This window comes from Vidua macroura, chromosome 1 (genome assembly GCF_024509145.1).
Source record: "Vidua macroura isolate BioBank_ID:100142 chromosome 1, ASM2450914v1, whole genome shotgun sequence".
In the NCBI taxonomy this organism is placed as follows: domain Eukaryota; kingdom Metazoa; phylum Chordata; class Aves; order Passeriformes; family Viduidae; genus Vidua; species Vidua macroura.
The window spans coordinates 92,289,562-92,309,882 of NC_071571.1; the positions used below are offsets into that span (position 1 = coordinate 92,289,562).

Sequence of the window (20,321 nt, forward strand, 5' to 3'; positions counted from 1 at the left end):
GAGCTCGGTCCGGCCCCCGCCGCCGCCGCACACTTTGCTCTGCCCCCGGCCGCGCATCCTGCCCGGCGGCTTTGCCCGACCCGCAGGAAGGGCGCAGGTGGCACCTCGCGCCCGCGGCGGGGGCTGCCCCGGCTCCCGCGGAATGCGGCATTAGCACCCCCGCCCGGCTCGGCACCGCTCCCCTTCTCCGCCTCCCCGGCTCTAGAGGCGGGGGGGCTTTTTCCTCTTCAGCGTTTTCTGCCGGAGCATCCCTTTTTTTTTTCCCTTTTCACCCTTTTGGAGGAGGAGGAGGAGGAGGGGGAAGGAAGGAAGTGTTCAATGAGGGCTTCTCGGCTCCCCCCCCCGCGCCTGAGAGGTGCTGTCCCTCCCTGAGCGGAGAGGGGGGAGAGCTGCCGGGGAGGCAGAGGCAGGTCCCGCTCCCTTGCTGTGCCGCCGGGGAGAGCGGAGGAGGGTGGTGGGGAGAGTGTCTGTGTGTGCGTGGTGGTGGTTATTTATTTATTTATTGCTCCTGGTGGTTGCAGCTGGCAGACCTGGGAAGGAGTAGGCGCCATTGCCAGAAGGATTATTGCCAGGGGAGGGGAGGGGGGGGGGGAAGAGAGAGGAGACCCCGAGGCTCCCGAGGAAGCGGAGAGAGGCAGATCTTTCCCCCCGCCTTGGCTTCTGCCGCCGGGGGATGCGCCCAGACTGAGAGGGGCTCGGCTCTCTTCCGCCGCTCAACCCGTTCCCCCACCCTCAGTCCTCCTCCTCCTCCTCCCCATCCAGCAGCATGCATCCCTCTCCGCGGAGACCGGCCGCTGCCACCTCCAACCCTGCCATGCTACTGCTGCTCCTGTGCCTGGGCTGGGCGCCGCCGGGCTGGGGCTGGTCGCGGGGCAGCTCCCGGGGGGCGGCCGGGCTGCCCCCCAACGCCACCACGCCGATCTCCATCATGGGCTTGATGCCGGTCAACCAGTCCGAGGAGGAGAGCAGGATCACCCAGGGAGTGCTACCCGCCGTGTATCTGGCCATGGATCAGATCCGCAACGAGTCCCTGCTCAACCCCTATTCCCTGGACCTGCGGGTCTACGACACGGAGGTAGGGACCGCCGCGGGCCCCGTGCCGCCGGGCGCAGGGGGAGGCGCCGCCGCCCAGTCCCGGGGCGCTGCGGGTGCAGGGGCGCAAGGGCAGCGCGGACGCCCGGGCCGGGGCTGCGGCTGCCGGCGGGGGCCGTGCGCGCCGCCTCCGAGCCGCCTTGCCCGCCCGGCCCCGCAGGCTGCCGGCAGATGTGCAGGGACCGGCGGCGGAGGGGGAGGACGTGGAGCCGGCGGGTCGTATCCTGCCCGCCCGGTATAATCAGGAGCGGCTGCCCCGGCAGCTGGGGCTCACCCCGCCGCCCCAGGAGCGCCCCTGTCCGGGAGTCGCCTGCAGCGCGGGGGTGGGCCCGGACGGGTGCCCGGACGGTGGAGGTTCTTGGCGGTGGCGGTGGCTGGGATCCGCTGCCCTTGGCACGCACGTACACCGGTGGGAGGGAAGCTGCCTCGCCCAGCGAAGCCGCGGCCGCATCCCTCTGCCAGCCGCCACCCGCTCAGCAACAGATGCACACCGGGCGCTCCGCTCCCCCGCTCCGCCAACGGGCTCACGCTGCCAGCCCGGCTTATCCCATGCGGCGACGGGACGCGGAGGGCAGCGATCGCAGCCGTAGCTAGAGGAGAAGGGGGGGAGGCTGTCGCAGGGGTTCGCTGAGATTCCTCCCGTCCCTGCCCTCCGGCGGGAGCGGCTGAGCGCTCGTCCGGGGGTGCATGGCGGGCAGGCGGCGGCGGCGGGGCGCGGAGGCGCTCGCTTCTCGGAAAGAACTAAATTTGCAGTGCCGGTCCCCGCGGAGCGCTGCCAGCGCGGCGGGATGCCTGCCCCCGTTCCGGAGCGCTGCCAGCGACCGGCCCTCAGGGCTGGGAGAACGGGGAGCCCTGCTGAGCGAGGAAACACGCTCCCTTTACCTGGGAGAGAGAGGCAGGGAGCGAGGCGAGGGCTTTGTCGAGCTGGTTGCCACTACCGCCCGCCCACAGCTGCCTTTGGTTTTTGTCACAACTTCAGTACCTGGGTGTTTGCGGAGGATACGCGCGGGTCCGGTACCGGGGCTCCCCTGAAGATGGCAGTCGCTTCTTGTCTAATGCTGGCGGCCGGGGTTCGCTTCCAAGACAACCCCCGGTAAAGCAAGTGACTGCTGAAAATCTTGCCGGCTGTAATTTAAGGAAGCCCCTGTCTGCTCCCTTTAGGTTCTCAGGGTCCGGGGGGAACAAGCTGAGAGCAGCAACGACAGGCTGTACTGCTTCGTGACAGTGTTTCCGTCCCTGAAATGGCTAACAAAGGCCTCTCCTTCCAGAGTGGCTGCTTTTTATTGACATAAATTTGTCATAGTGTTAAAAAAAAAAAAAAAAAACCAACAAAAAAAAAAAAAAAACCAAACAAACAAACCAAAAAAAAAAAACCCCACCAAAAACAAAACAACAACAAAAAACCCAGCACTGAGCAGAAATGCATGGAGGGCAATACTGCTGAAGATGTCACTTAGGAAGGAGCAGGCTGCCATCCTGTTGTGTTGTGTGAACAAGACTAGATACTGCCAGGGAATACAGGCAAGATCAACCTAGAGTAGCTGCTTGTTTCCTTAAAAAAATGAATCTCAGGGAATTCTGCAATTGTAATGAAAAGAATTATGGGGGATTTTCTGAATGGTATTACCTGTCTCATAAAGTGAGATGCATGTCAGGCAAAAATCACAGGTCTCCTAATCCTGTTTTCATTATGTTATTCTATATTAGTTTTTCCCTTGGATAGAATTATTACAAAATAGGCATAGGAATTAGAGAAGCCTAGGCAGGATGTCCCTTCTTCATATAGCAATATCTTAATCTAGAAAGTGCTGCACTTTATTGCAGTCAAAATATTGTGATGTTCTTCACAGCGATTTTGGGTTCTGAACTAGGTAGTTATAAAAATATTCAGGAAAAAAATTACCCTGTTTGTTCTGGAATGAGTATCAGTTTCTTTAAAATTGCGTTTTTACTGTTTAGTACTCCAGGGACATAAGAAATCAGGGTCGTGTTGCCAGCTTGCTGTGTTGCTTTGAATGTTTTTAAGAAATTAATAAATGCATGATTATGGAATGCTAAGTCAGGTGAACATATATGTTTGGAGTGAAGTTGGGTCATTATTGTGTGTTTAATAGTGACAAGTAAGTAAGTTAGTGTCCATAAAGAGTGCTAGATTGACTGCACCCAAAAAGAATGGACGAATGCCTGGAATAGCCATTAAATACCTAATGGCAGCACAAACTTTTTCACTCGGTTCAGACATTACCCTTTTCCTTCGGTGCACTTATGATAAGCAGGAAGGTAGCTGGCTCATCATGCCCACTTGATTCTCAGCCTATTTTCTGAGGCTGCCAATAAATAGATATGCCTGAAGGGCCTGGATCCTTATCATTGCATAATCAGAGACTAGGGAGTAGTTCTGCCTCTCAGGGCTTCACAGGTGGTGCTTGTGACATTGTTGGCTCTTGAAAGAAAGAATGTAGAGCCTTGAACACATGGGATTTTTTAATAGCTTGAGAAATAATTGTAGTATATTTATAATGCTTAGGAAATGTATGGCAGTGATTTACTAACTCATGTATTCTCCCTTGTGTCTCTCTAAAATCCCTCATTGCAGTCTGATCCTTGTATTGTAATTTTCCATAATGTTTTAACTAAGTGCTTATGAAAAACAATAATGAAAATAAACAGACTAGATTGTTTTTTAATTTTTTATTATGCATTCAGGTTCATTCTGTCAGGATTGAACTGAATATTCTATCTGGCTTGATAGTTCTGGTTTGTATAAGGAAGCATCATAATGCCTTTACTTTCTGACCCACCATATGAAGAACTGCAGTGTGCCTTCTAAGGTCAACTGTTGTTTGTCAGCACTTGAACTCGTTAACCTTTGAGGATATGAGCAGCAGCTCTAGTGTTTTTCAAAGCATTTAAATTGAATTAAGCACTTAAGTACAACGTTTAGTTTATGACTCAGTCGAGATTGTGTGAATTACATCTTCGTTATGAAATATGACCACAGGTTACATCACATACAAAAAATGCAGAGGCTTCTGTTATGGGTATTTTTTATCTTTAAATGTGCTCGGAGTGTGATCCTTATCCAGTCTATTTTGCTACTTCGTGGGCATGTCTTTATCTATTTGGGCATTCCTATGCAGACTCAGCCAATAAAACGAAGCTCAAATGTAGGCATTTGCAGAATTTTTGGTCTAAGTGACTTTACTTTGTGCTGTTCATTTTGATGAGAGTGGGAGTATCTCTCTAGATGAGACTCTTGGGCAAAATTTCATAATTGTGTTATTTTAGAAACTCAAAAATGTATAAAGTGATCTCTAAGGAGTCTCATCCAAACCCCATTGAAATTAATGGCAGTAAATGCACTGATTCCAGTGACCCTTGGACCAAGTCCTAAAAGTTAAGGGTGCTTGATAGTTTATGGCTTCAGATCAACAATCATGATACAATAGTTCTTTTTTTTTTTCCATCCCTGTGATTGTAGCTTTAGTTGGTTGAAAAAGAAAAGAAATATTTCACAAAATAATGAAAGAAAAACCTCTATAAACACTAGATACAACTCAAGATACACATAAATTAGGAAAGATGATTTCAACTTAAGCACCCTGACACACATCTGTTGGAGGAAAAAAGCAGAATAACCCTAAAATACAGGAATTAATCATTCTAGTGAACCCTATTATAAATTTCAAAAGTATTTGATTTGCATCAGGCAAAAACTGACCATATAGTAACTGGAGGAAGAGGCATGGTGGAAGAAGGCAAGGGAAGTTAATGGATATCTGTCCTTCTGCATCTGGACATCTTCCCTCAGATATGCACTGGATTTTCTGATTTCTTGTAGGAGCAGTGCTGCAAGTGGTGCACAGACAGTATGAGTTTGTTTTGAATCTAAACATGTATAGTCAAGAAAGCACTTGTTTCTGAAAATCAAAGTGAGTCTTGACAAGCTAAAAAAATCTTCCTGAAGTAAGTGGGTATATTATCACAAAGAGGAAAGAATATTTGTACTGGGGGGATGAGATTATTTAATTTTCTCTAAGTACGACAAACACCTTGTGGTAAGCATGATATAATCTCATTTTTGTGAAATAATACATTCTAATACCTTTAAATAGCGGGTTGGCATAGAAGGATAAGCTCTGGAAATTGCACAGGACTCCACAAAATCTGAAGGAAAACGTGAGCTTATTGATATTTTATACATATTTGCCTTTTTCTATTCTGTAACTAAGTAGAAAGTGCCTTTCCTAATTTATCTGACAAGAAATTACAGTCTAGGTGTAGTAAGTGTAGACTTTATCTTTGTTTCCTTCTTTTTTACTAAAAAAGTGCATGTTTTCAGTAAAACTCTCAAAGCTTAAGAAAGGCCGTGCACCCATCTGAGTCATTCTTACCAGCTGTTCTAAGTTTTAAAGCACCCTGAGCCCCCAAATAAAGATGCTCCTTCCAGCAAGTCCTGTCATAAGTGGTGTCAACAAAACTCACTCATGTCTTGTTCCTGCAAGTGGAAGTAAGAGAACTGTTCACTTTTGCTGAGTATGGGAAACACATTCCGGAAACAGGAGAGCAGGTTTGTGTCAGTGGTACAGAATAAGGTGTCTGTCCACTGGAGCTCCACAAGGTGGTTCTCAGAGACGGACAAACAGCTACTGGTTGCTGTCTGAAAAACTCCACCATTACCATAACAGGGCTGAGCAGGGGCACCCCTATCCCCTAAAGAAGTGCATGTGATGTGTTGGTCTGTCTTAGGAGACATCATCCAAGTCCCTCCCTGGATTTGCAAGAGGAAGGATGGTGTACCAAAGTCAAGTGGGGTCTCTGGGGTGAGCCTTGTCATGGTTTTGAATGCTCTGAGCACTAAATTGTCTGGAGCCTTATTTTAATTTCTGGAGTGCTCACAGTGGGACAGGTAAGGCTGTGTTGTGGTCATCTGAGGGTAACAGCTGAATACACAGGAGATGTCAGGGTCTGAAAGAGGGTACGGACAGAGCTGGCAGACATTTGTTCTTGTATCATCAGGTGAGCATGTGCCTGGCATATGTTGAAGTAGTTGGGTAATTTCTTACTTTTAAATATTACTGAGTACTTGTGCTGTCTGATATTTGCAGAGAGCGAGGCATTAAAATGCGCTACGCTGCGTGTATGGTGACAGTCACTGTCTGCTCTGCTGGCGACACTCTGCTTGGAAGGGACGTACTTCTTTAAATAGTCAGTGTCCCCTTTGACTTCCGAGTAACATGACTCCGTTTACAACATAACCTCCTTTTGCTTTAGAGTTTTGTAAACTTGGAGGGTAGAATCTAAAAGTTAAGTGTTTATGTTAATTCTATGCTGGCTTCTCCACTGATGTTGAGATGTGGGTGGGGAGAGGAGAGAAATCATGTATTCACTGCACCCACTCCTCTGGGTGCGGATCCCAGACCTGCAGAATGTATATCCTCTAAATATCTCTGCAAAGAGATTAAAGCCAGTTTCTGGCATATGTCTTGCAATTTCTTGTATAACTTATCCTATGCATACTGCAAAACACACTCTTATGGAATCTTTAGATTCAAATGCCAAACATGCTCCATCAGCACGGAAAAACTATTTTTTTGAATAAATCTAGGAAATAGTATCTATTTGCATTTGAAGAAAGAGTAGAAAGGCCCTGTCCTCTTACATGGTTATCAGCCAGATTTAATTACTGAAGTCTGTGGAAAAGATGGGGTTTAATATCCTGATGATAACTGTGAAGAAAATATTTGCAAGAGGAAAACAGAGAGGAAGGAGCTAGATGAGAGAGATTTAATGATAGCATTCACAAAGAAAGTTGTTGATATGCTATTTATATTGTTTTAATTAAATACATGTAACTAGAATGACATCATGAGTAGCATTGCATGTCAAGGCTGCAAAACACCACCTTACATTAATAATCTGAATATGATGATACGTGCGCATATCAAGCTTTGTTCCTGCTTTCAATTTCATTGCTTTATGGACATTTTCATGGCATAAGGCAGAAGAATAATGCCTTTGAGCAAACTGTAGAATCTGGAAACCAAACAAAACTCAAGTAGATACCATTGCTATGATAGGAGAGGAGATACTTTTCCTTAGAAGGGTTGAACCATTGCATGCAGAGGTCTGGCTCAAGGAATCAAGTGGTGAAAGTTAACAGAGGAAAACCCCTCATGATTCCTTTTGACTTGGATAATTTTTGGGGCAGCTGGCGTTGGCAGAGATGTGTACCGAGATCAGTAAGCACAGTTATGACTCAGTCTTGTTGAGATATCTGTTAATACGCAGCAGCCCCATATATCCCAGGAAGCCTATTTTAGACTGTGGGATTCCAAACTGAGATGGTGCAGTGCACATACATCACAATTTTCCAAATTTATTTTAGTACTAGGAGTCTTGGAACTAAAGCAGCAACAGAGCCTCGAACTTTTCAGCAGCCAGATGCACTCTGATTTGTGGGTCTAGCTGAAGTAGAAATGAGACTTTCAGTACTTTCATGGTTCTTGGGCTCCAGAGTTAATGGCCCAGTAGCCTGACTCCTAAAGCGAGCTCATTCAGCTACATCATTGCTGTGACTTAAAGAAGGCAATGCCCCTAAAAACAGGTGGAATACATTCACCCTGTGTTTCCCCTTGCCATGCTACTGACACTCAGGGAATGCCTTCTTTGCTAAGCAGGGATTTCTCTGATTGCAAAGGCTTTTGCTGGGGGTAAGATCTGCTGGATTTGGAGACTGCTTGATACGGCCTGCTGAGTGGAAATGGAACATACTTACTGGCAAACACTTTTTTTTAATTTCATTTTTTCCCTTAGTGATGGAATAGCCATGTAATCTCATTTCTAACAGTGATTGATGCTCAATTTCTATGCCATTAATTTTTCATTATCATCTGCCTTTATTTCTGACAATTTTATCCATAGTATTTTTCCAACAAGTTTTCTCAAATGTGAAGAGAAAAGCTAACAAATTAAAGACAAATATCCACCTTCTGCCTGAAAATCTATACTCACAAAGAATTAAAAATATGGGGGCTAATTCAGCTGGGATGTCCAAATTGTTATTACTGAGGTTTCTGAGAGATGAAGGCCCAGATAATGGACTAATTGCTTTAAAGTGAACATCATGACTTTGAGTGATAGGATTAGAAAACTTTGGTTTCCTACTATGGCCATGGTACTTTCCTTAAATAATTAATGAGTTCTAAGATCAGAGGACCATTAGGATTATCCACGTTTTACAACACAGACCATGTATTTCAGCTGGGAATTTCTGCCCACTCTGCTGCAAACTAGAATATGTACTTCAGAAAACCTTTCTGTCTTGCCTTAAGGATCCCCCAAAATCATTGTCCCTGGACAATTCTTCTCTGTGATTTACTTGTTATTTCCAGCTTAAACTCTGCTGACCTTGCAGCCACTGAAGCTGTGAGGGGAGCAGCTCCAATTTTTTTCTACATACACCTCCCTCCATCCAATACCTTACCAGCTACAGACTCGGGACATCACCAGCAAAAGAGGGAGATCAAGGCTTTCTGACTTTTATGGCTGTCTAGGGGATCCTTCCCTTGTATGAAGGACTCTGGTGGATTGGATCCTGATGGAATCAGAAAACTTCTTCACTTTGTCAATTTGTCACAGACTTTATGTGAAAACCTTGTATGCTTGCTTCTTTGCAAGCTGTGTCTGCCAGGCTCATGTGGTCTGTCACTGAGTAGATGGCTCTGCAGAACCTTTTTTGAATTCTTGGCTGAACTGATTTTCTTCTTCTTTACCCCCACCTTTTTCGTAAGACCCTTTTTGCCATAGTCCCCATTAGAGGAACTCATCGTGTCTGTCTGATTAAGTTGTTTCCATAATCTCTTTTATTTTATTTATCAACTAATCACCACCACATATATCTAAAAGAATCTATTTTTTGAAACTTTTATGTCCTTAAAGTAGTTATATATTCTAATTCACCATTTAGCTAGGCTAGGCCTCAGTTTCTGCTGCAGCTTCATTGAACTACAGAATTATGTGAAGATTCATACACACAATAGGTGTCTAAGTAACCATTTTACATCCAAAACCTCCAGGGAGAAGTAGTAAGAGGCCCCTTTTGGGATGCTAATTAACTTCCTTTCCACTGTTTACTGCTCCTGTTTTCACAGGGAATTAAGTGGTTTTCTAGTAAAGAATAAATCTCTTTCTTTATTATCTTTATATGAAGGGACAATTTTTGATAGACTAACACTTAGTGTGGTATAAAATACAACACATAACATTTTTCAAGCATTGTCATTCAGATGTGCACTCATGTTTATCTTACCAGCACTGTGTAGGTATATTTTAGTATACACATATGGTCTAAAAATTAAGCTCTGTTTTTCTGTGGGGTCTTCCATATAATTTTAAAATTCTGTAGAAGCACCTTGGGTTTTGCTTTCTATTTTCTCCTGTGAATTTGGCAAGCCCAAATTATTAATAATTTACAGGAGGTTGATCAAGAGAGAAAGCCATCCACTTCCCCATCCACTTTTTCTAAAAATTATAGGCAGGACAAAATTCCATGTTGTTGGTGAGAATCTAATCTGGAGGGATGTGCTAGTGGTGGCAAGACTTTGTGTGATGTAGCAAAATAAATTAAGTTCCAATAGCTGCCTGTATATAAAGTGATACAAAAAGTTTTGCATCTTTAAACTTAGCCAAGCTCCCCTCTGCTCCTCATTTTTTGCTGTGGAGCATGCTAATAGTATCAGCTCCACATTCCACATCGCTTTTTTTTTTTTTTTTTTTTTTTTTTTTTTTTTTTTTTTGAGAGTTTCTAGTTAGGTCCCTGAACTAAAGATTTGCTTTCCAAAAAGCACAGAGTGATTTGCATTTTCTGTCAACAACAGTGGGAATTGCTGAATGCTCAGCACTTTAGAAAGCCAGCCCACCTATGAAAATGCAGCGCTTCTATGAGGAGGAGACCTAGAATTGCCACTTTTAATTAAGAACAAAGGCACTCATCGTTACTTGCTTTACAGTTTCAAATTGCCTGGTGGAATAAAATGCTGATTTCATTCAGCCTTTGGGATAGAAATCCTTTCAGGATCCATGGCAGTATTAAATATCTTTTTAAATTAAATTATCACATCTCAAGGATGTTGTAGTTGAGAAATATGCAAGGTACAGTATTTTTAAAAAACAATAAAAAAATAGTCATTTTTATAATGAAGACATATTTGAAAATGGTGTGTTTGACCTTGGCAAAAACAACAGCTTGTATGAAGTAAACAAAAGGAGTGACCTGGTGGGAGCACTATGTCCCTAGGGCCTTGTTACTCAAGGCAGGTCTGTATGGCTGGCACGATTATGTCACTGGTGGGTATCAGGAGGCGTTATCTCAATGTCAGCAGAAGCCCTTACTGTAGCTACAGTAGCAAGCATCTTTTTTTAACCAGGTCTAACAAAGGTTATTTCGTTAAAAGGGGATGGTTTACCGAAGGGTAGAAAGTGTGTTTTCCTTAACTGCTCAAAAATTTGGTATTATTAGAAATCATTTTTTCATCCACTATAGAACAAGTTACAGATTAGGCCACCTCTGAACATTAAACTAGATAGAAAGAATTGCTGATTTTGGTTTTTTTTCCTCAGTGTTTTACGCATTCTTGTGTCTTTCTTCTCAATCTTTTGCAGTTTGTCATTTTCATTCGTAAAGTGCTGCCATGAGAATTTCATCTATCACTTCAGGAATAATCTCACCGTTGCTGTATATACTAGTAATTTTATCTCTTTTCTTCAAGCCTTCTGTTCAGAATGGAGGAAATTAATTTGATCTTTGTGTTGCACTGGTGGGAAAGAGGGAAAGGAGGCAGAGCGATTTTCATCCTACACCCAAGGAGTGAGACATTAGGGTTTGAGGCAAAACAAAATTTTCATTTCAAATGAAAATATCATTTTCATTTTCATTCCATGATGATCTTGAAAGTCTCTTCTAGCCTAGTCATTCTGTGAATTCTGTGAATTCTGTGACATAGATAGCCTGTGCATTTGGATGGGGCTATGGGAAGTAAATAATTGTATCTGAATAGCAGTTACTCAAAAAGCTGGGACATGTTACAGCAGATAGTAGTATCTTGACAGTGAAGCTGCTCTTGGCAGTAGGTAGAAGCTTGGTCTCAGTGTCAGAACAGGAGTTGCCTTCCACAAGAATTGTATTGGTTTCTGATACATTACCAAGGTTTCCTAGGATATGTGAGTGGTCTGCACTCTAATTACACTGAGCGATTAAGCAATGAGAGCAGAGACACGTGGGACAAGAAGGGGTGAATGATAACCTGCTTTGAAAAAAACTAACATGTGAGGCTGGGATTAGAACATCCTATAAATGTTAATGGGTGTTACTCAAGGGGGAGGAAGCTGTGTGTGGGAGGTGTGAGGTGACATATAGCTTAAATATATAGCCAGTCTTTAACACAGTTAATACAGTCTATAATCAAGCTTTTACATGAACTAATAACTGTTTAAGTGATTTACAGTTCAGAAATACTTATCAGGGGACTGAGAACTGAATTTTAAATGCTATAAAATTTGAGGATAATGTGGCAAGGAGGACAACACTGAAAAGATTCCTCCTTTTGCCTTTGGAAAGTGTTGGCTGTGGAAACACATTTATGCCAGGTGTTTGGGGTTTTTTCTATTTTTAAGTTCCCAGAGACTGTGCTTCTATGAGGGAGCACAATTTCCTCCCACAGTTTCCCTGTCTGAATATTACTCAGTTTGTGTGGAACTCACAAAGGAGATGCCAACAGTGAGTCATCTGGTCACCAGCTCTGTCCTAAGGTTTTCAGCTAAATCTTGCAAAAGCTACTTTAATGTACTGAACAACAGTGATTGACCTTTGGTAAAACTCCCCAAAACAGTGTGGAAGGTAGTGTTTAAAGTCAAATGGCCTTCTTTTTCTGACACTGAAATCAAGTTTCAAATGCTATTTCAAATGCTTCACATTTGAGAAGTGGATGTAAGATACAGTGAGTTGATTTATCATCTTAAAATTTCCCAATTGTTATATTTTAGTAGTAAATTTTGAGGGTGTTGGGCAAACTCACTTGAAAGACTCTATCTTCAAACGTGAAACAGAGGTTTAGTTATCTGCTTTTGTAGGTAATAAGCCTCAGGAGACGCTATTCTGAAAATGAAGATTATACCTGTATGATCAATCATGAGCATGGCAAATATAGCTATTTTATTCATAAAAATGAAAACACACAGGCATGTTTTGATGCAGGTTTTACAGGATTAGTTAGCAATAAAAATACAATATAAGAAACAGTTGTCTGGTTAGACAGTTAAATGTTTCTGTCAGGAAGCAGATTTTCAGGACACGAGTGACAGGAGGCTGCTGTAGTTCATAATCTTGTTTGCTCCTTTTCTAGGCATGGGTTAAATGCTGAGGGCACACAGAAGTAGCACCAGAAGAGAAAAAGACTGGTCTAGGTTGAAGCTGGTCATGGATCTATAGAATAAGGTGATGCTTCCTTAAATGTGTGTCCACACATATGGTGCTGAAAATTATCTCATAGCCTCTGATTCGCCATTGCCCTGTTATGAATTTAAAGGCGCTGGCTAAGCAACAGGGGTTCAGTGAGGTGTGGTGGCAGATTTGTGCCTTTTTAAATGCTAAAGAGGGTACTGGATAGTCAAACCACCTTTTTTGTTACCTACCTATGAGCCAAAGCTAAGACTTCAATGGAGGCCTGTGTCCTCACTTAGCTGGTGAGAAGATCTGGGGAGAGGAAGAAGAGCAGTTCAGAGCACCTTATCTGCTGAGGTTTGGCAGCATGAATGCCTGCTTTCTTCTCCTCTTCATTACTGTAGTCAATGCTGAAATAATGCTGGTAAGAAAGGCTGGTCCAAGGTCTATTCACCAGCAAAATCCCATTTAAGCCTCTAAGAAAGGTATTAAATGGGATTTAAGCAACATCTTGGCCTATACTGGCCGTCTGCTTAGGGAAGAGTTTCATCTTAAGTTAAAAAAATGTTTTAAAAATATGTTTTCAGCGATCACATTATAGAATCATAAGGCTTAGGAATGGAAAATACCTATTAAGCCATTGTGTTTAATTGTTGCTATGCAGACTGTGCTATGAGAGTGTGCTTCCTACTTCATGTTGTGCCCAGACAATGTATTAAATTTCTTGGTCTAGGAAATATCCATAATAAATTTTGATCTAACTGCATTTGATCTGGTCATAGCCAGGAAGAAAGCCAGTATCTCCTTCCCCACACTTGCTGCATTCTGATTATGGGCAATGGTGATGAAAAAAAATAAAATCAAAGGTTATGCAAGGTTTTTTCTCCACCGTAAGCAAAGGTATTTCTATTTCACCTTGTGTTTGTATATAAGAATGCATTGGGCTCTTTTCTTGTCCACCCAGTTGTACAGGTGTGTAAGGGTCACTGTGGATAGTTAGTGCTTAATTGAGTGTATCTCCTGCTTGGAGCTATTTGCTGGGCCCAGGGTAGACGTTTTTTGTGCATTTATACATTTCTATTTTGCTTGTTTTATTCATTTATCTATTTATTTCCATGCCCTCATATCATGTGACATATATATTGTAATTATAAATTACAATGTTTATAACTAGAATTTATGTGGAGACTTTCTGTAAAAACTTCTTAGTTGCATGTCAGTCTCAGAATAATTTGTTGACCTGTAACGCCGTGTTTTTAAAATTGAAATTAGACAGGCTACCCTTACTTTCTGCAGCAAACCAATGCTTCCTTTTTTTTTTTTTTAATGTCAGCCATTCACAAAATAAATTGCCAAGCTCTGAACATATAATTTCAAATTTGATTTATACCAAATTAACCTTCTGCTTATGGGCCTTTCCATTTGTTTTCCTTTCAGATTATTGAGTCATGAAAACCTTTGAGGTTTTGGGTTTCCATCCCAGCTTGGCACAGGGAATTCTTTTGAAACCTTGAATTTCCACAAGGTGGTGAAGCAATTTGCTTTTCAGCTGCATATATAATGAGACATGCTGAAAATCAGAGCTTTTTTCTACTCAGAGAAGCAAGCATCTCCCAGATTTCCTTCCTCTCCATGCCCCTAGGCTTGACCTTTGTGTTTCCTTCCCTTGCCTATGACAGCTTTCCAATAGATGTGGGGGGCTTCCTGTGGATGGGGAGAGATGACTGCTTGAATGGAGGAGAAGGGTCACCCGGGTGGCTGCCTTCACTAGAACAGTGGCACTGCTGCTGCAAAAGGGGCAGGGGAGATGCTGCTTGTCTGAGGGGTGAGGTCGGCTGCGAGTCCTGGGGGGCAGAGGTGCAGGTTCTTCTATGGTGTGGTGATGCTGTGTATAATCCCTTCTCACCATGCTGAGTTTTGATTAGCAGCGGGCAAGATTTTCTCCAGCGTTACTATTTCCTCTGCATTTCTGCGTGTACAGCATCCGTTCCGTTTCGTAGCCTGGCATATTACTTGGGAAACTGAAAATAGTGTGTTGAAATGACTTAGCTAGCTACAACAATATGTGAAATGCCTGTCAAATGCTATGTGCCTGTAGATGGGAGGAGCAGGCCTGAATGCTGAATTTTCTCACTACTACCGCTGATTTTAAGGAAAGCATGGGGTTTCTGACAAAAAGTAGAACCAGCAAGAGGATGTGGAGCTTCGAGCTGATGCAGCTTTTGCACTAGAAGTATATAAAATATTATCAATATGCAAGACTTCATATTCTCAGTTTGACATGTATGAAGCCAATAGAAAATGTGTTTGTGCAAGATAAAACAAACTGAAGCAATCTTCTGACCCAATGGCATATAAGTTGCTGTATGAAACTCAAATATGAGTTCAGTATGCAACCACTTTGTTCAACCCCTAGAATATCTATTTTCAAAGGAATCATATGAATTCTTGTATTGATTTGTCACCTATGGTTGAATATTTCTCCTACAGAATGTTTAAAATGACACATGTTTAAAATTAGACTTGGCAGAGCAATTTGCCTAGAGATTATTCTTGTGAAGTATTGATTCACAGCACTGCTGTGAGCTGGATTACTGTCCAAATTGGAAAAGCCAGTCGTAGAGAGGTCTTTATCCTTTAATAACAATTAGCTGCTTTCTTAAAGGGACACAGCTGACCGAAACAAAGGAAAGCTGCAAAATGTCAGGCAACCAGGGTATCTAAGGCCTTCTCTTCAAGGATGTGGACTGCTGGGGAAGAGAAAGAAAAAGAAAAAAAGCACCAAAAAGATGGTTTTCTGGAGCTGGAAACTAGACACTCTGATTCTGTTTGTGTTACTAATAATTAGGTGCTCTGAGGAGCTGAATCGGACTCGCCTCTCTCTTCTTGGGCTTTTACCCAGCAGCTGCCTGATTGATCAGAAAAACCTAACAGCAGATGTGTTGCCCGCGGTCCATTTAGCCTTGAAACATTTATACAAGCATAGATGGATGCTGAAGAACTATGAGCTCCAGGTATCATTCCATGACACACAGGTAAATGGACGTAGGCATAGAGCTGTGCCGTGCTTGAACCTCCTCTGTGAGCACACTTCAGAGTGCTTGTGACTGAACCCCTTCCTGGCAAACGCTGCTCTGTGGAATAGAGCAAATGTGGCTGTCCAGCAATGTTTGGGCTCTTGGGTGGATACTTGACTGTGATGTGGATCTTGCAGTGCAATCATGCCCTACTGGTGCTAGGAGCAGGAATAAAGAGTGTGTGAATTAGGGGGATTGGCGAACACCTACGGCTCTTGAGGAGTGTTTGAGGCACCCAGGAAGTGATTCCCAAATCCATGGCTTGCAGAGTCACTCTATTCTTCTGCACTGTCTTCTGCATCTTGCTCTTCCAGCTTTCCATGGTGACAGCTTTATAGATCACTGCCCTTCTCTTCCTGCTTCTGCTTGAGGAGAGCAGCCCATGCTGTGCTTTCAGAGCAGGGTGATGGTGTAGAGCTTTGCTTACCAGTTTAAGAATAAATTAAAGGCTGATATGAGAGATGAGGGTTCTGAGAAGCTGCATATATTGAGATGATATCTGGTTTTGCAATCATTTCAGATATGAGAGAAGCTTCTTCTGGAATTAAGATATCTCTTCATCTTCTGTACAAAAATTAATGCAGTCCATTTCTAAAGCCTGTCTTTTAGTCTGGCTAGAAGAATTGTGACTAAATTAAGAGGAGGAGCTCACATATCAGGGTGATCTGGGACCATAAACATATTCTTAAGGAGCTTGTTACTGATATGAATTTCTGTTTCTCACATCAGAGGCATGTGGTGGGGCAGATGCCCTCAGACTCATACACACTTACAGGCTGCTTAATATTTTGAAGTTGCAAAGTAGTGTGTCTCAACAGGTTTGCTTATCTATAAATTTTTAAACATGGAATGTACTGTTATGATGAAGTTACTAAAATTTGACATTATTACACCAATAACAGTTGTGCTGCATTATATAATGGGAAGAAGGTATTATATGTCTTCTTTGGAAACTCTAGAAAATTAGCCAAGGGAGAAATTAGAGTGTAGTTTTAATAGTGTATTTGGTTCATAAGTACTTATGTATAATTTTTGAAGTGCTTAATATATTACAAATATGATCCCATATGCTATAAAATTACTTGAAGATTGCCTCCAAGTTTAATAATGGAGCACAAATGCATCAACTGCATGTTCTTATTAAAAAATCACCTGTCTTGTAAATTACTTTTGATACAATTCACTGTTTTATTTGTCTGTATGTTCCTATTGGATATGTAATTATAGATATGCAATCCTGAAAAAAATGTATTTCTCAGTTTCTCATGTACAAAGGGTAACATTTCGTTACATTTCAGCTTAAATAAGTGGAAAGTGTGGATATGAGTTTAAGTGGACAGCAATTAAAACCTACTTTTATTTGCTCAGATTCAGTGTTTTGGTTGGGCTATAGGCAGTTTGGTGGAGGTGGATATTTATTTGTTAATTGTGTTTACATAGTTTCCAGTTCAAGGAGCAGCTCTAAAATATTTTTCCCCACATAAATATTCAGTAGATTTGAATTACAGAACCTCAGCTCTGTTGCACTGACCTCTCAATTTGAATTAAAATATTGAAGTAATCTATAATTATATTTTTAAAATAACTCCTGGCAAAAGACATAGATCACTGCCTTTCTCTTCCTGCTTCTGCATGAGCAGGAAGACATGCCATGGTGACTTGTAAGAGATTAATAGAATGTGGATCTTTAAAATTTCTGATTTTTCTTCCTGATTCTGAGAATACTCTTGAGTACTCTTGAGTTTTAAGTACTGATTATAGACACACTGCAGAGGTCCTTGTATTTAATTGTTTGTCAGGGACAGTATGAATGCAAGAGAGCTGATTCTGTTTTTGTAATGCTGTTAGCCTAGACTTGCCATATATGACCTTATACAACCTTTGGATTAGCTTCCTTTCAAGTAGAAAATATGGATACTTGACTCTTGGATGCAAGATCTGCCATGAGGGGGACAGATAATCCACTTTTGGGCATCGTTCACTAAGAAGAGAGAAAAGTTACATCTAAAAGTACTTGAGTCGCTTTTGCTGGAATAAAAAATGGAAAGAAATTGTGACTCCCAATATATGATGATGCACATGGCTTGGAAACAGTTTTGCTTCATTAATGAGCAAGGGGAGGAGAGTTGTGCTCTGTCATGAGCCCCTGAAGTTTTGAACATTCCCTGCTGCCCAGGAGGGAGCACTGTCCTGCCCAAAGGTAGGACGTTTTGTGCAGGGTGTTCAGTTTTTAGCTTTGCTACTGTTTTATTTCAACTAATTAAGCTGTCACTACTCCAGAATATGAGTGGTAATCAAGAGGCAAGGGGAGCATTCTTGCAAGACATGTCTGAATTCTCTGTATTAAGTGAAGCTGTTTCAATCAGGAGCCTTTGGCAAACTTTCTTTGGCAAAGTACTTTATAACTTGGTGGCTTTGGCACTGAGCTGAGAATGGAGTGCTCTTTTTGACTGATGTCTCTCAGGTCTCCCATGATTAAATGTGCATTTCCTTATTACTGTGTTGTCAATTCCTTTTAAGTGGGACTCCCTTGAAAACTCATGATGTAGCACTTTCACATAAAAAAAAAAAAGGTTAAATATTCACTAAGAATGAAAAGCAAGCAAATGAAAATGAGCTCGTAGTTCAGTAAATGGCTGCTTATCCATCAAATGTTACATCTATGTCTGCAGTGTTTATTTATTTATACCAGAAGGACAGTGTTAACAGGACTGATAGATCTCTCTATGCCAGCCACCTCAAGCAGTGGAAGCTTGGGAAGGTGTGTTTCCTGCCTCTAACTGAAGGAGGGCTGAACCTGGGTTGTGTGGAGAGCTCAAATCCTTGAAAGGTTGGACAAAGAATGCGGGAAGGCAGAAAAGCTGCCTTGTGCAGATTTGTGAATCCAGCCATGGAGCAGCTTTTTAGTGCAGTAGGGGAAATAATGCCCTTGAGATTTTCACCCATGGGGGTGGGCAGCCAGGTATAATTGAGCTGTCTGTGTATCACTTTATTTCTGTCTTTCACCGTATGGCTGACATCTGGAGTCTCTCCTTCTATGCTGTCCTCAGGGTGATCAGGCTGGTGGATTCTTACAGGCTTAAGTAAGTCTAAAAATAGTTTTACTGTTGTGCAAAGAGCAATATGTTGGTTCTTCAACGTTATTTTTCTATTCTTACCTAGTTTTCTGAGTTAGTAGCCAGTTAAAGGGATGTGAACCCAGGGCTTTATTAGCAGTGGTGTTAACAGGAAAGTTTTATGTGCTGTAATTAGGGCATGGTCTGAGCAAACAAATAGAGTGTACCACTGGGATTTTCTAAGTAGTGCTGATTTGCACTCAGATTGCTAGTTGACACTTGGCTGAGTCTATCCTAATGTGTATAATTTCTGACAGGAATGCTACAACGTATCCCAGTCTGACTTAAAAGCTGGTTGTCTTTTCTTTGTTAGTAAACTGATTCCTTTGTAATGGAATGACACAACAACATGATAGCTGTGTGTCAGCTGATTTAAAGATTTTTGTTTCTATGAAATAAATTCAAACCACCCCCCTCCTCCCGCCCAAACCCCCTAAAACCCAGCAGTGGAACTGTCACTGAAAGTGACATTGATAGGCAAATTATTTCTAAAATGAAAATTTCAAGGCATACTGGTTTACTTAACCTACCTAAATAAGAAACACATCTGCTTCAGGCTTAAGATGCAATAAACTGAAGCATTACACTGGTTTTGGGGTGTACATGTATATTAATCACCTAAAAGCACAGGCATTTTGCAGTGTCGTTAGGATACATCACCAGTATTATTCTTTAAATAAAACAAAACATCTCCTGGTTTTTGTGCGTGCAACTTGTTGCATATGATGTGTAACTCCACCTTGCACATTCCTGCATCCTGGGATGCTTCATGAAACAGTTTGCCAAGACAGGCATAGAAAACAAAAGCATCCCATTTTGTAGACTTGAGAGTTTGAAAACTTCTGTAAATTGGTAACCTAGGAAGTTATTAAAATACCATGTACTTAGTAAATCAGTTCTTGACATCTAACTTTCACACAAACAAGATATTTTATTTTGCCTCTCAGAAAATGCAGTTTCTCAGTACAGTATTTTAGGCATGAAAAATGTGAACAATAAAATACATGTCAAAATGATAATTTTAGCTTTCCTAAATTGTCATATCACTATCTTTATTATTGGAAAAGTCTAACTGAAAAACGGGAAGAAAAGTGTTATGTTGTCTGTATTTTTCAACCCAAAAACCTCTTAATTATGATTCCTGGCAATATCTCTTTGTTTTCCAAATAATATACTTAAGAAAAAATGATGATAAGCCTGGCTAAATTCCTTATAAACAGTTTTTAAACTGTCATGAAAGGTATCCAGTTTCAGTTTTATTCTAATGTTTCACTTTCTAGTGCAGCAGGGGTTCAGAATTGTACAAAGGGTGCACAGTTGCCTTATGTTAACCCTTTTTAAATGTTATTTGAGCTACTTCTCATATAGTGGAAAGACATGTAGCTTTTCTTAACTTTTGGCCCCAAAAGACTCAGTCTTTATTCATTGATGTAATTCTGTCTTTTTACTCTATCTTCTTAGTGTCACCTTTCATTTATTTCAGGCCTTTGAAACTGCTGTGTTTAATGCACCTTACCCATAGGAGTGCTGCACATGCAGACGTCTGGTGTGAGAAAAAACTACTTGGGCTTGACATTTTTGTTTTCCTGTTACTGC

General features: G+C 42.1%; 1 protein-coding gene across 1 annotated transcript in view; it reads left to right on the forward strand.

Moving 5' to 3' along the window:
• The first annotated feature begins 651 nt into the window (after window positions 1-651).
• Window positions 652-20,321, forward strand: part of LOC128815054 (gamma-aminobutyric acid type B receptor subunit 2-like) — a 38,764-nt gene continuing 19,094 nt past the window's right edge. The window contains exon 1 of the mRNA XM_053991452.1: window positions 652-1,075. Within this exon, the coding sequence (XP_053847427.1) occupies window positions 767-1,075 (309 nt within the window). The 5' untranslated portion in view covers window positions 652-766. The remainder of the gene's footprint in view (window positions 1,076-20,321) is intronic.